The sequence below is a fragment of the Erinaceus europaeus genome, chromosome 13, assembly GCF_950295315.1.
Source record: "Erinaceus europaeus chromosome 13, mEriEur2.1, whole genome shotgun sequence".
Classification (NCBI taxonomy): domain Eukaryota; kingdom Metazoa; phylum Chordata; class Mammalia; order Eulipotyphla; family Erinaceidae; genus Erinaceus; species Erinaceus europaeus.
Genome location: NC_080174.1, coordinates 63,083,570 through 63,098,428, shown reverse-complemented (window position 1 = coordinate 63,098,428; position 14,859 = coordinate 63,083,570). Strand labels below are relative to the sequence as shown.

Below are 14,859 nucleotides of genomic sequence, written 5' to 3'. Positions count from 1 at the left end.
TAATATTTATAGCTGCTGCTGCTTCTTTACCTTAAACATAAATCTGAAAGACAAGACCTAATCTTATTCTCCAGGGGCCCCAAAAGTAGGAGAAAATAGTCTTAAGGTAGAACAGAAAAATGATAAACTGAGAAATACTACCAGAATGGAAGGAGAGCCATCTTTTGAAAACCCTGTATCTGAGTAAGCAGGTCATGCCTCTTCAAAGGAAACTCCCTATTTTCCTTCTTGAAGGAATGAGTGTGTTAGGTATGGAAGAGGCTCTCTTTTGAGGCATTTACTGGGTTGTATGGGTCCTAAAGTTAGTGGTGCTTCACAGGCTCATACTCCAGAGGTTGTGGGCATGAGTTGTTGGGAATGAGAGTATTCCCTGAGTGAATATGAAGATGTGTGGTTTGGGAGGTGGTGCAGTGATAAGGCTTTGGACTCTCAAGCATGAGGTCCTGGGTTCGATCCCCAGTAGCACATGTGTCAGAGCGATGTCTGGTTCTTTCTCCTCCTTTCTCTTAAATAAATAAATAAAATCTGTGGTCTGGGAGATGGCGCAGTGGATAAAGCATTGGTCTCTCAGGCATGAGGTCCTGAGTTCAATCCCCGGCAGCACATGTACCAGAGTGATGTCTGGTTCTTTCTCTCTCTCTCTCCCCTATCCCTCTTATTAATAAATAAATAAAATATTAAAAAATAAATAAAATCTTAAAAAAAAAGAATATGAAGATGTAAGTGTCTACACTGTAAGGACTGCTTGCTTAAGAAGACAAAATGTAGGTGAGGTCCTGCCTATGTTCTTGCTGGTACAAAAGGACATTTCTATTCTTGAGGTCAAAGAATCCATTTCTGATAATCTGGTAAGAATGAAATAAGTATCAGCCTGGGACAGTAAAGAAACTTGGGTTGCTGCTTTTCAATAGGAGGGAGTATTTTGGTAAAACAAAGGACAACAAACACCAAAAGGTGCTCCAGGAGTTTTCAAGAGGCACAGCTCTCCCCCATGTGACAACACTGACATTTTTAGACTGTTACAGGGAAGGGACAGAGAAGAAGTGGAAGACAAGGAATATTTCAGTGGTCTAAAAGAACAGTAAAACAGTGCTATTCAAGTTAGGGAAAGGTTAAGATTGCTTCAGAGCTGATGACATGACTCACTGTACTTGCTGTTGTGCATTATAATCAGTGAACTTCATGGATGCCATTTCTTGTCCTGATGAAACATGAATAAATGTGACATCTGACACTTTTTCCAGTCCTTTGCTGCCACAGTCTGACAGAATTCTGCTGGCAACACACAAATGGCAAAGTAGGCCCAGGGAGATAGCTCAATCTGTTAGAGCGCCAGCTTATATGCCTGGGGCCCTCAGAAGACACAGGTTCATCCCCAATACCACCTTGTACCAAAGCTGAGCAGTGTTCTTATCCTTTGTCACTCATTCACCATCCTTTTTCATATACTTTCTAAGTACTAATGTATGTATGACAAAATAAAACAAAAAAGGGGAAAGATATGAGCAAGTCCTTCTCATATCTAGAGGGCTTTTAGATCAGAGCCAATTAAATATAAGACAACTGTATGGAGTAAAATTAGAACTACCTCACAGTACCAATGAAAAGTCTCACCCATAGTCTCTAACCATTTAATCACTCTCTCATAAATTGCTGCTGTCTGATAACTCTGAGTGGCCATCAATTTAGAAAACATTGTTCAGGTGGTCTGGGAGGTGGCACAGTAGATAAAGCATTGGATTCTCAACCAGGAGGTCCTGAGTACGATCTCCGGCAGCTTATGTACCAGAGCGATGTCTGATTCTTTCTCTCTTCCTATATGTCTCATGAATAAGTAAATTCTTAAAAAAAAAAAAAAAGCATTATTCAGAAAAACCCTTTGCTCACGAAAGAGCATTAAAAAAAAAAAGTAGCATAAGCTGGAGACTCATATTCACCCTACTCTTCAGCTTTATAAAAGCAAGGAAAGGTTCCAGGGATTGTCCCTTCCCTCCATCTATCAGGTTCCTGTTTGAACCACAGGCTCAGTGGACTACCAGAAAGCCATCCTCACTGGGAGGTCAGGACTGAAGTACTAGTATGAACAACTAAATCCTCATGAGAAATAGTATGAAGGATAATATTATTCCCTCTCCCTCCAAAGTATAAGAAATGAGCCCAAATGTTTAGAGAAACCTTCTTACACAGTCTTGCTTGTACATAGGACAGAGGGCTTTGCCTACTTCCCAGGCCAGACTTAAACTGGTTTCTCAGAGGATGGAAAGTAGAGCAGGCCTGAGCTTCACCAGAATTGCAGGAGGTCAGTTAGTCCCAACCAAAAAAACCTTATTTCATGGAGGTAGGATAGTAAGTCAGTATGGAACTCAGGAGAGTAGAGCACCCAGAAACAGTGTGCTTCTAAGAACACAGAAGCTGACTTCTGGCAGCTGGAATAAGCACAGTCTTTTAAACAGCGCTAAGTGATCCATGATCTTGTGTCTCTCAGCTCATCACTGAAGTGAAACAGTATTAGATCACCTAAATCCTGGATTGATGATTAAGGAGGGCAGTAGGGGGAATGTGGCTGTACAAACTATCATTTATTGGATACCCATTATTTCATGTAGTGTGCTAAGTGCTTTATACTCATTGTATCATTTTAATCCTCACAACAACCCTATGAGGTAGGCATTATTACCATTTACAAATGAAAAAACAGGCTCAGAAAAATTCGGTAATTTTTCCCAATTTCATACAGCTAGTCAGTGGCGAGGCTGCAACTGGTCAGTTGTTGAAAGCCCAAGGTCTTTCTGTTGGGGGACTGCCTCTAGGTCAGTGTAGACAAAAGGCAACTTCTCTGGTCAGCTCTGCAAAGAGCACCTTGAGAGTGGAAGTTGCTGGCCACACTCACCGCTGGTAGGGATGCATTGAAGCAGACTTGATGTTGGTTTTTATTCCACTTGGCATTTTTCCTAAAAGGAACATGAAGATGAAGAACATCTGAAGCACAGTAACTTTCACAATAAATTAGAAATGTGGTCTTTCAAGTTCCCTCCCTGCCACCTTCTTAATCATCTCAGAATCTCTAGCATCTAGTCCTGGGTGTTATACATCAGAGGTGTGGTTCTTCACCCAGATTTCTCCCTGATGGTACCTTGAAGTTAAGGGGTGACATGGGGGGGGAACAACTGTGAGAAAGGTCAAAACACATGAATAGTCCCTGCTCATCCACTCTTGGAAAAGAGAGCTAAATCTATATGACTTGTATATTAGTGTTACATGTAAAAGATAATGCAGTCTTTAAAATGTGGAGTTGTACCTTTCTAATAATAACCCTATAAATTAACATTCCCTCAACAAAGTAATACTGAAGTTAAACAAATAAAAATACTACAGGGGAGCCTGGGCAGTGTTACCCCTGGTTGAATGCACATATTACCAAGCACAAGAATTTTGGTTCAAGGCCCTGGCCCCCACCTGCATGGGGTAAACTTCATGATAAGTAGAATAGTGATGCAGGTGTCTCTCTCCCTATTTCTTGGTCTCTACAAGAGGAAAAGAAGGAAAGAAAAGATAAGAAAAGTAAAGAAGAGAAAAGAAAGAAAAAGAACCACCAGGAGTAGTAGATAAACAATGAACCTTAAATGATAACCCTGATGGCAAAATAAATACATCTGTGTTCTTTCTTAATGTCCCTTTTCCTAAGTAGCACACAAAATATATATCTTGTAACCACATACACTGAGTTCCTCCAGACTGTTCTAATTACTAAAAGTGAGCAAGACAGGATACAGAAAAAAATAATACATATACATATAGCACTAAGACACTTGACTGCACGTTATTTTCCAATACATCTACAAAATAGCTTTTTGTTTGCTTGCATGTCTTTTTTTTTTTTTTCCTCCTGGGTCATTGGCTGGGCCTCATTGCTTTGGGCTACCTTTTTCAGAACAAAAGACACAGAATAGAAAGGACACCACAACATTCATGTGGCTGGTCCAGACTTGAACCTGGTTTGCACACATAGTAAAGCAGGAACACTATGCATGTGAACTATATTGCTAGTCCCAAAATGGTCTTAATTAAGATCCAATCACTAATTTCTGTGTCTAAAAAAAAGATAATCCACCTAATATCCACAGTGTCAGCAATCTGAGATGGATGATGAGGTTGGGAAGTGAGAGCAGTTTCTTTTATTTGAAGTTTTTTGTTTTACTATTTTTTCCTTATTTTTTTTAAAAGAATTTATCTACTTATTCATGAGAAAGATAGGAGGAGAGAGAATGAACCAGACATCGCTCTGGTACATGTGCTGCCGGGGATTGAACTCAGGACCTCATGCTTGAGAGCCCAATGCTTTATCCATTGCGCCACCTCTCGGACCATTTTTTTTTCTCATTTTATGCTAAGTTCTTTCTCATTTTCTAGGATCTGTCTCATCCTTCTATCTGAAAGTCAGCCCAGAGCAATGAAGCCCTAGCAACAACAACAAAATAGTACACACAGTAATAACAACAACAAAAGTTTTCTGGGTCACAATCCAAGGGAGAAAAGCTCTAGCTCTGGGTAGACTGAGGGCAAATAAATTCTCCAACTTGTTTCCCCTTTTCTGCTTAAGGTCTGCCACCACATCAACCCGTCACCTTACCTGGTTGACCTGCTTGGGCCATTTGCACCCCACTGAGCAGTGGCTGCTGCTGGCCTGGAGCTCCTGCCATTTGCACCTGCTGTAATGCTGAGGCTCCTGCAAGAATTGTCCCAGCTCCTGGTTGGCCTGGCTGGCCTGGGCCACTACTACCTGAAGGTCTCCAGTTAGACAGCCCTTTCCCAAAGGCAATAGCTGCCACCAAGGCATTGGTGTCTGCAGGGTTAAAGGTCTGCTTGTTCGGCCAGAGACCTAAAGAAAGAGGTAAGTAGAATCCTGAAATATGCTCTGGTCCAGGACTGAACTAATAGTAGAAGTACCAGTATAAAGACCAGGGCTTGGAGTTCTGACTTCAGTAGCATTTTCCCTGTGCCAGTGGAAGAGACAAAGGACCCCCACAACTATCTCAGAATTTTTCCTTTTCCTTTTGCACATTTCTTCTACCTACTTTAGGGCTGGCCTTAAATACAAAAGGCTAACACAGAATAGATAAATACTTTTCCTATCCAAAGTAGCTCTTCTTCTTTCTAATAAGAAAGAATGAAAGATTAACCAATCAGCCACTACTCAGCTCTAGCATATGTGGGATCAAACCTGGAGTCTGAGGCAAGACAGACCTGTACTCTACTGTGAGATACCACCTCAGCCCTAATCAGCTCCTCTTATATTTTCACTTCACCACTCCTCAAACCACAGCATTCCTACTCTAGTGATTTTTTAAAGACTTTGTTTCTTATTTAATTAAAACTTTCAAGAAAGAAATGTATAGTGACAAGGATGTCTGTATAAATAGCTATCTGAATACAGAACCACTAGGGGTATTCCAGTGGTTTTTACTTCTTCCCTTCTCCATTTTGTCAACGATTCCTTCATACCTCCACTCTCTGATTCTCGTTCCTCCTTGCTGATTTTCTCCAGAAGGTTTGAGCACATTTTATTCAAGCTCTGGATCTGCTTCTGTAACATACATAAATTTGTGCAAATTTTAGGACAACATGAAATGATTCCAGGGAAAAAATGATCACATGCTCTTGGAGGGGCAACTCAGGTATATCTGACTACACATCCCTGTCAGACAGGAATGGTAATTCCTATCACAGGTAATAAACTATCTTCTTATGACAAGATTCAGAAAATGGGAGGCAGAGGGGGGTTGTCATGAAGCAGGACAGTGATTTAATCTAGAACCTGAGCTGCATCAGCACCAATGCGGGCAGCATCCGTTGTCAACTGTTTTTCTTGCTCTTCAACCTCAGGGTCAGGCTTGGTTCTCAGATGATCAGGAACTACTTCATGGCTGAAAACAGGTACTCGTCCTTCCGTTTGCCGCTGTAATATATCATTTTTAGTAATTCTATTATGTAGCCCAAAAAGAATCCATCTGAACTGCTATATACTTCCTTCTATTGGCAAATGGGAAAAATGCAAACCAAGACTTATAATATTTAGTTTCCTAGGATATTGATTCCTTCATGTTATCCTTCATTTCTGATACCTCACAATCTTTACCAGTTGTAGAGGCAAACTGCCTTTTTACATTTTTAAAAAATTTATTTAATTCTAATTACCAGAACACTGCTCAGCTGTGGCTTATGGTGGTGAAGGGGATTGAACATGGGACTTTGGAGCCTCAGGCAAAAAAGAAATACCCTCTCTGTCACATTTTATTCAAAGGCTTAAATAGATGGAAGTCATGAAAGTACATACTTTTTGTTCAAGATAGAGAACATTTTTTGCCTTGGTGACATAAATCTCAGGTTAATTTAGTACTATCTGGGAATGACTCCACGCAGCAGACAAAAAGGAGATGTCCAAAATATATTCCTTGGGCTAAGGAAATAGCAAAATAGTTATATAAAAAATAACTTCCATGCCTGAGGCACCATAGGTCCCAGGTTCAATCCCTAGCACTACCATAAGCCAGAGCTGAGCAATGCTCTGGTAAAATAATCTGTGTTAATAATAATAATAATAATAAAAATATATTTACTTTTTTTTTTTGCCTTCAGGGTTATCACTGGGGCTCAGTGCTGGCACTATAAATCTACTGCTCCTGGAGGTCATTTTTTCTTCTTCTTTTTTTTTTTAATTTTTTAAAAATTATCTTTATTTATTTACTGGATAGAGACAGCCAGAAATTGAGAGGGAAGGGAGAAATAATGAGGGAGAGCGACAGAGAGAAACTTACAGTACTATTTCACCACTTGCAAAGCTTTCCCCCTATAGGTGGGGACCAGGGGCTGGAACCTGGGTCCTTGTGCACTGTAACATGTGCACTCAACCAGGTATGCCACAATATGCCCCCCCTTGTTAAATTAAGATAGGATAGAGAGAAATTGGAAGGAAGAGAAGAGAGAGGGCGAGAAAGAGACACCTGAAGACTTGCTTTACCACTTATGAAGCGACCCCTCTGCAGGTGGGGAGCCAGGGGTTTGAACTGGGAGTCTTACACGATCTTTGCACTTCATACTATGTGAGATTAACCAGTGCACTACCACCTGGCCCCCCATTTATTTTTATATATCTTTATTTACTTATTATTAGAGAAAAAGAGAGTGAGATGGGAGGGGAGATAGGAATGTAAAGAGATAGACCTGCAGCCCTGCTTCACCACTTGTGAAGCTTTTCCCCTGCTGTAGGGGAACAGGGGCTTCAACCTGGGTCCTTGTATACTGTAATGTGTGTGCTTAACCAGATGTTCTGCCACCTGGGTCCAAAATGTACATTTTTTGCTTCTTACTGTCACCCACTGCATGTAGAACTTAAACCAAAGCATTCTCTGGCATATGTAGTGCCAGGGCTCAACCCCCACACATGTGAGTGCCATGCTCTATCACTGAGTTACTTTCCCAGCTGCTCTACATTCAGAACTTTTATTATTATTTCATTGCTCCAGGGTTATTGTTGGGGCCTGGTGCCTGCATGATGAATCCACTGCTTCCAGTGGTCTTTTCTCCCTTTTTGATAGAGACAGAGAAAAACTGAAAGAGGAATGGGAAATGGAGAGGAAGAGAGACACCTGCAGAACTGCTTCACAGCTCACAAAGTGTCCCCTTTACAGGTGGGAAGTGGAACCTGCATCCTTAAACACAGTAATGTATATGCTTTACCTGATGCACTATTGTGTGGCCTCTCATTCAAAACTTTTATAATGACCAACTAACAAGTATGCTCTCCATCTTTATCTAAGAATTTAAGTTCCTAAGTTGTACCCTTCTCTTCTTACCATGAGATCTTCATCACGATCTGGGGACAACACCAGAGGGATAATGACTTGGTTTCGGAACAGTGGTGTTTTTTCATGTTTCAAAACCTTGTTCAGAGTATTCAACTGGCCAGAGAGCAAAGCAAAGCTGTCCAAAACAGAGGGCCTGGTAGTTGGGGCAAGAAAGAAAGAAAGAGTCAGACTAGTTCAGGGAGAACAAAAGCAACCAGTGGCATAGCTATATACAAATAATGTTAAAGGACATAAATATGGTGATGGTATGTATGATACAGCAAATCCTAACAAAGGGATTTTTCAAAGTTAACCCAATTGCCAAACAATGTGATTGTTGCAATAACTATCTATTGTCTTCCTAACCCTAAGACAACAGGAACCTCCCGCTTCTTCTATAGAACCTATATTTCTGCCAATCCTGGAACCTCTGAGGTGGGGCTCACTTCCCTGCATGCTTCTCTCAAGTCATACCAAATGATATTGCATCCGTTGATTCCAACCTAATCAATGCAACGAGTACCATCTCAGCATGCTTCACCTCAGACTGTGTCCAGAGACGTCAGGCATGGAATGTCAACCCTTCACCCTCATTACTTGGGTGAGACCTTTCCTTTCATGGTATTCTCTAATTCCATTCCAGGAGGTTCACTTCCTAACAAAGTCCCAAAACCTAGATATAGACCCATGAGATAGAGCATATGTTTACATGTATCCATAAATTAGGGCAAAATATATTCCTGAAAGCAAAAGTACACAATAGTCTGCAGTGAGTCAGTATCAAGGTCATAATGAAATAGTGTCCACTTAGACTTAGATACCCTCATCACCTACTTCCTATTACAGTTCTCTCACTCATTCCAAAGCTAACCTTATCAAAGCAAGGACTGCAAAAGCTGAATAAGGGCAAGAGACTGGCATACTTTAATACTGACTCTTTAGTCACTATCAGGCCATTTCATCAGCTGGGGCCCTAATCGGGGAGTCCTGAGATTACCAAACAGACTTGATGGGCCTACAACTCGAATAAATCCCTCTCTCCATTGTAACCGGTCATTTCTATTAGGAACAACAAAATAGATCCCTTTGTGGGCCCCAAAAGGACCTTACCCTCAACTTGGATCAACAATGGTAGAGAATGTTCCATCCTCCAGAGGGAGGATGGACAACATACTCTGTGCTACACCTGAGGAAGATGGGTACTGATATTAGGGCAGCATGGAATGTTCCTACTCATGACCACAGAATGTGAGCTCAGATCTAGAGGGATGCAGAGGTCACACAGGCTCCTAAGCTAATTATGTGCCCCAGATCACATCAAATTGATGGGGTTTACAGTCAACAATATTTATACCCCTTTCCCAAATTAGGGAACTACTTTCTTCCCTGATCCAGCTTTCTGGTCCTTTTTCTAGCCATGACATCATCACCCCAGACAATAATTAGGATCCACCTGGATATCAGATTTCAGGCTCAGGTAAAAACCAACAAACAACAATGGCAACAAAAAACACACTAGTATAGCTACAGGCCCTTTGAAATATAACTAAAATATGCCTTCTAGCTATCTACAAAATGGAGGACCCCCCCCCCCCAACACTTCATCTGCACTATTCCAGCCTTTAGGTCCATGACTGTTCAACAATTTGTTTGGCTTTGTATGTTAACTCTCTTTAAGCCACCAAGTTCCAGATGTTAGCAAGATGCAACCAGACTTCCCTGGACAGACAACCCCACCAATGTGGTCTTGGAGCTCTGCTTCCCCAGAGACCTTGCCCACTAGAGAAAGAGAGAGAGAGGCTGGGAGTATGGATCAACCTGTCAACGCCCATGTTCAGCGGGGAAGCAATTACAGAAGTCAGACCTTCCACCTTCTGCATCCCACAATGACCTTGGGTCCATACTCCCAGAGGGTTAAAGAACAGGAAAGCTATCAGGGGAGGGGATGGGATACAGAGTTCTGGTGGTGGGAATTGTGTGAAGTTGTACCCCTCTTATCCTATGGTTTTGTCAATGTTTCCTTCTTATAAATAATAAATAAAAAATTTAAAAAAGTAAGAGTCAGAATGTCTCTTGTAAAGTATCTTCTATGGGGTATTTCAGACTAGGAATACCCAAAATTGTCCCCCAAAATACTTGTGGTTCTACTGCTGGTCTAGGTGGGAGCTAGGCTGACTCAAATGAATTATGAGGTAACTGGAAGGGGAACAGTTGATAAAGCTGTCAAGCATGAGGGCCCAAGTATGATTTCTAGCATTACATGAGATCTTGATACTTATTTTTCTCTCTCTCTCTCCCTCCCTACTCACAAATAATGAATAAACCTTTTGTTTTTAAAATTAAGCATTATAAGATTAAGAGGGATGCACTCTCAGTACCTGACAGAGATGTAGAAAAAAATGGATAGGTGGGAGGTGCTGGCACACCTGGTTTAGCACACGTTACAATGTGCAAGGACCCAGATTCAAGTCCCCAACCCCCACCTGCAGAAAGCTTTCCAAGTGGTAAGACAGTGCTGCAGGTATCTCTCTCTCTTCCTCTGCCTCTCTATTTCTGGCTGCCTCTATCAAGCAATTAAGATAATAATAAAAAACTAAAAAAAAAAAAAAAGAAAAAAGAATGGATGAGGAACAGTAGCACAAAAATTCAAAAGTTAGATTTTTTTTAAAAAAAGCCTCCAGAAATAGGATTCATATTTGCAGAGTAAAATGAATCTAAAAGACTCCAATACATCTCGTGCAAGAGATCCAATAAGAAAGCAAACTGTTTCTAAGATTTTTGATAACTATGGGAGGTAGGAGAGCTGAGACACTGAATTTTGGTGGTGGGTGTTGTGCAGAACTATACAATGTAATCTTATAATCTAGCAACCTGATATTAATCACATCTTTTTTTAATGAAGAAAAAAATACTATTTTTCAAAATAACTAATTTGAGTTTAATAAATACAAAAAAGGGAGACTAGTTCATAAGACATGTATTCAATGGAGTACTACTCAGTAGATAAAAGACTATAATGTGTCCATTAGAGCTAAACAGATGAAACTGGCAGTGATTTTGCCTAGTGAGGTTAGTGAAGGACAACTATGGAATGATTTCACTCATATGTGGAATATAGAGAATTGAAACAGGGCTGAGTGGTGGCACACCTGGTTAAGTGCATGAGTTACCATGCTCAAGGACCAGAATTTAAGTCCCCAATCCCCTTGACAGAGGGGGGAGCTTCACAAGTGGTGAAGCAGTGCTGCAGTATCTGTCTGTCTCTCTCACCCTCTATCTCCTTTCCTTTTCAATTTCTCTGTCCTATCAAATAAAAATAAAGTTAAAAAAACAAAGAGAATTGAAACACATGAATTGGAAAAAGAAAAAAACTATATATACAATCAAACCCATATATATGACCTTGGGAGAACAGTGGTTGCATTGGAGGGAATGGAGGCATAAAACTTTGGTAGGTAATTGAAGTGCTGTGGAATTATACCTCTATTATCGTATAAGTCACTAATAAAATATGTTACTAAAGGGAGGGGGAGACAGCATAATGGTTATGCAAAAACTTTCATGCTGGAGGCTCCAAAGTCCCATGTTCAATTCCCCCTCACATCATATGCCAGAGCTAAGCAGTGCTCTGGTGGCTCTTTCTGTATCTTTCTCTCTGCACCTCTCTCTCATGAAAATAATAAATAAAATATATTTTAAAAAGAATATTGTATTCCAGGGGTCGGGCAGTAGCGCAGCAGGTTAAGCGCACATGGCTCAAAGTGCAAGGACTGGCATAAGGATCTAGGTTCAAGCCCCTGACTCCCCACCTGCAGGGGGCGTCTCTTTACAGGTGGTGAAGCAGGTCTGCAGGTGTCTGTTTTTCTCTCCCCCTCCTCTCTCGATTTCTATCTGTCCTATCCAGCAATAGCAGTAATGACAACAATAATAATAACAACAAGGGTAACAAGGGCAACAAAATGGGGGAAATGGACTCCAGGAGCAGTGGATTCGTAGTGTAGGCACCAAACCTCAGCAATAACCCTGGAGGCAAAAAAATAAAAAATAAATAAATAAGAATACTGTATTCCTACTATAGATAGGACCTCTTCCCAAAGAAGTGAAGAGTGAGAATCAAAACCTTGAAATAACCTGGGCTGGGAAGCTCTGCCTTTTTACTTTTTGTCACAGGGGCTCTAAGTTAAACTTCATCTCTTAAATGTTAGGAAACCCAGCTCACTCTCTTTCTTTCTTTCTTTTTCACCAGAGTACTGCTCAGCTCTGGATTATGGTGGGGCAGGGAACTGAACCTGGGATTTAGGAGCTTCCGCATGAAAGTTAATTTGCATAACCATTATGCTATCTACCCTTGCCCCTAAAACACAGCTCTTTCCAAATCAAGAGATGCAAGCAAACTGATAAATGGTTACATCACTGGAAATGTCCTATTCACTTGGACATCTGTCTCCCACCCATCATGCCCTCCCTTGATTGTTCTGGTAACTCTTACCAGGTCAGCCGGTCATACTCGTTCTCCAGCTTGTAAATGAAACTCCCTAGTGAGTTCTTCAGGTCACCCACTTGAGTCAGCAGTGCATCTAATGATGCATCAAGTTGCTTCTCCTCCCTCTGCACCAAGAGAAATATGTTCAATTACCTAGATGGGTGTGTGTATGACGTCCCGAAAGGCCAGAGACAACATACAAAACTAATCATGCCACAGAGGATCTCTCCCTTTCTGATAAAGGCAGAGAGAAAGTAAAAGAGATCACAGCACCAAAGCTTCTTTCAGTGCTTGGCGGCTGGGCTCAAACTTGAATTACCCATATGACAAAGCAGTATACTATTCGCTATTTCACCAGCCTGGCACATAGGATATCACTGGCACAGAAGAACCAGGTTATTAACTATCTTTAGTAATTAGGTTACAGAAAGCATCAAACCATTCACCTAACCTCAACTCCTACTACTGACTCTTCTCTCTCATCACTCCTAATCTCAGCCTAACTTTTCTCTGTATTAAGTCACTAAATTTTTTCTCATAGAGACCTACTGCCTAGAATTAATTATTTTGGAACAGCTAGAACAGCTGTAGCATGTTCTAGCTTCTTGTGCCTTACAACTTCTCTTGTGGAGCAGGTTGTTCTTATCAGTGAATAAAACTTCTGGAAAATCAACCTGCACATGAAGTTATCTCTGAATACCAGCCTGGTGCCATTACTGTCACCCACCCAGTCTTCATTTGCCTTTAGCATTTCATGTTTCAACCTCCTCCTTGCTGAATTAATTTGTACTCATTTTTCCTGTGCCAGCACTCCCGTACCCTCTTCACAAGGATAGTCAATCCATAAACATCTACTGACAATCAGGTTGTCAAAAACAAAGTGACAAATGAAAAGAAAAACTGAACATGCTCGTAAGTAGTGAGAAATTTATAACGTTGGGGACTTTAAAAAACATTTCCTTCCCATCTCCAGTTTTCTTCATTCCTTCATTCCTGGGTTGGTAACAATGATTCAAAACCATCTTGCAAGCTTGACAAAGAACATGACAGGAGTTCTGATCCTAGCTTCCGCCCATCTCCTCGGATTATAATTAGTTTTGGCGTTAGCAGCCGCACGATTTCTTCGCCTTTCCGGCCTATCTCTATTTACAGATCCCTAGTGACGTCTACTTCCAAATGTCTCATTCGAGGTCTGAGACAATCCACCACTTTAAGTCATCTTCCTCGGCTTGCATCTCAACCATCTCAAATTGCTACGGGCGCTTTTCCCACACTCCAATAAGTGATCTCCCTCGGATTCAGCCGCAGTCCCAGTCTCCTCAGCCGGGCTCCACTTTGTCTTTCATGCGCAACGATCCCTCCCCAGATGGCCTCGCCTCCCATCCCATGTTCCCTTGCTCGCTCAACTTCAAGTCTAAGCTCCTTACTGTTTCCTCAGTCAGTTCAGTCCATCCCGTTACCTGACGTTAGATAGCGGTCAGCAGCCCCAAACCAGCTCTCACCTGCATTGCGGCAGCAACTACTTCCTCTTCCTGTTTCCCAGCCCCTTGGAGGGCCACTCTCACCAATCAGAAACTCAGATCATGGCCCTCCCACATACTTCCGCTTCCGACCTCAGGAGAGGCAGCCGGGTCAGAGGTCACGAGTGGAGCGTCTTCTCTGGCCCGGGCCGGCGTGGAAGGGCTGTGTGATGGCCTCGGAGCGCCCGGAGCCGGAGGTGAGGGTTGGGCGGGCGTGACGCAGGACCCCGAGACCCTAGGGGGCGGGCCCCGCGGCCCAGGCGCGACCGTGGCTTCCTCCGGCTGCACTGCCTAAGCAGGAACCCGGCCCAGCCCCGATAGCCCCACAATTGAATTTTCCCCTCAGTCCGCAGTTTTCCCCAGGGTGCAAAAGAGAAACTCGTCGCTTTATCTTGTTTATTGAAATTTCACCTGCCTATTTTAGTGCTGTCAGGTTCTTTGACCTATTGCTGGCATTAAAACTTCTGTTGGTTTTCTATTGCAGTTTCGGTGGGCTTCGCGGCAATAGACTTGACTTAGCCGGTTTCTGCTTCAGACACTTAGAAAGCCACACATAGCGAATCACTTTAATTTTAGCACTGATGCTTTTGGAGAGTCGTTTTGATCTTTCTCAAGAGTAAAATTCATTGATAATTTCAAAATTAGCAATGTCCATTGAGCTGCGGGCAGATAGCTATCTCAGTGGACAGATCTTGTCCATGTCCCAGATCCCTCTATTTATAAAATACCTTTATTTTGAGGATCACATGAAGTAAGTCAGAAAGTGCATAATTGGTATCAATTAGGTGCAAAGGACTATGCAAACAATTTCAGACACATTTTGTTATTCGACTTGTGCAAGGAAGACAGCAGTATCCATTCTGACTTACAGATAATCTAGCAAACTAAAAGGTGAGAGATTAAATACCTTATCCAAGTACTGCTCAGCTGAGGAGTAGCAGAGTTTTGGAGTTGTAAAATCTGAGCATAAGAATCTCTTGGGTTTGGAAGACCCTAATTATGTGAAGTGTCC

At 41.8% G+C, this 14,859-nt stretch overlaps 2 protein-coding genes across 4 annotated transcripts in view; one reads left to right on the top strand and one right to left on the bottom strand.

Annotated features, from left to right (window-relative positions):
* Positions 1-2,560: 2,560 nt before the first annotated feature.
* MED8 (mediator complex subunit 8) lies at positions 2,561-13,864 on the bottom strand. 3 transcript variants are annotated; one of them, XM_060206062.1, is made up of 7 exons: positions 13,830-13,864; positions 12,334-12,452; positions 7,854-7,998; positions 5,816-5,956; positions 5,503-5,584; positions 4,631-4,879; positions 2,561-2,951 (listed from the first exon to the last, which is right to left on the bottom strand). In XM_060206062.1, exons 1-7 carry the CDS (start codon positions 13,833-13,835, stop codon positions 2,887-2,889), a joined length of 807 nt encoding a protein of 268 aa, XP_060062045.1. In that variant the 5' UTR covers positions 13,836-13,864; the 3' UTR covers positions 2,561-2,886. The 3 variants fall into 3 exon arrangements, with proteins under 3 accessions (XP_060062045.1, XP_060062044.1, XP_016045051.1); XM_060206061.1 differs by having other exon boundaries at positions 13,755-13,839; XM_016189565.2 differs by having other exon boundaries at positions 13,788-13,833.
* Positions 13,865-13,907: 43 nt separating this feature from the next.
* Positions 13,908-14,859, top strand: part of SZT2 (SZT2 subunit of KICSTOR complex) — a 115,266-nt gene continuing 114,314 nt past the window's right edge. The window contains exon 1 of the mRNA XM_060206058.1: positions 13,908-14,044. Within this exon, the coding sequence (XP_060062041.1) occupies positions 14,018-14,044 (27 nt within the window). The 5' untranslated portion in view covers positions 13,908-14,017. The remainder of the gene's footprint in view (positions 14,045-14,859) is intronic.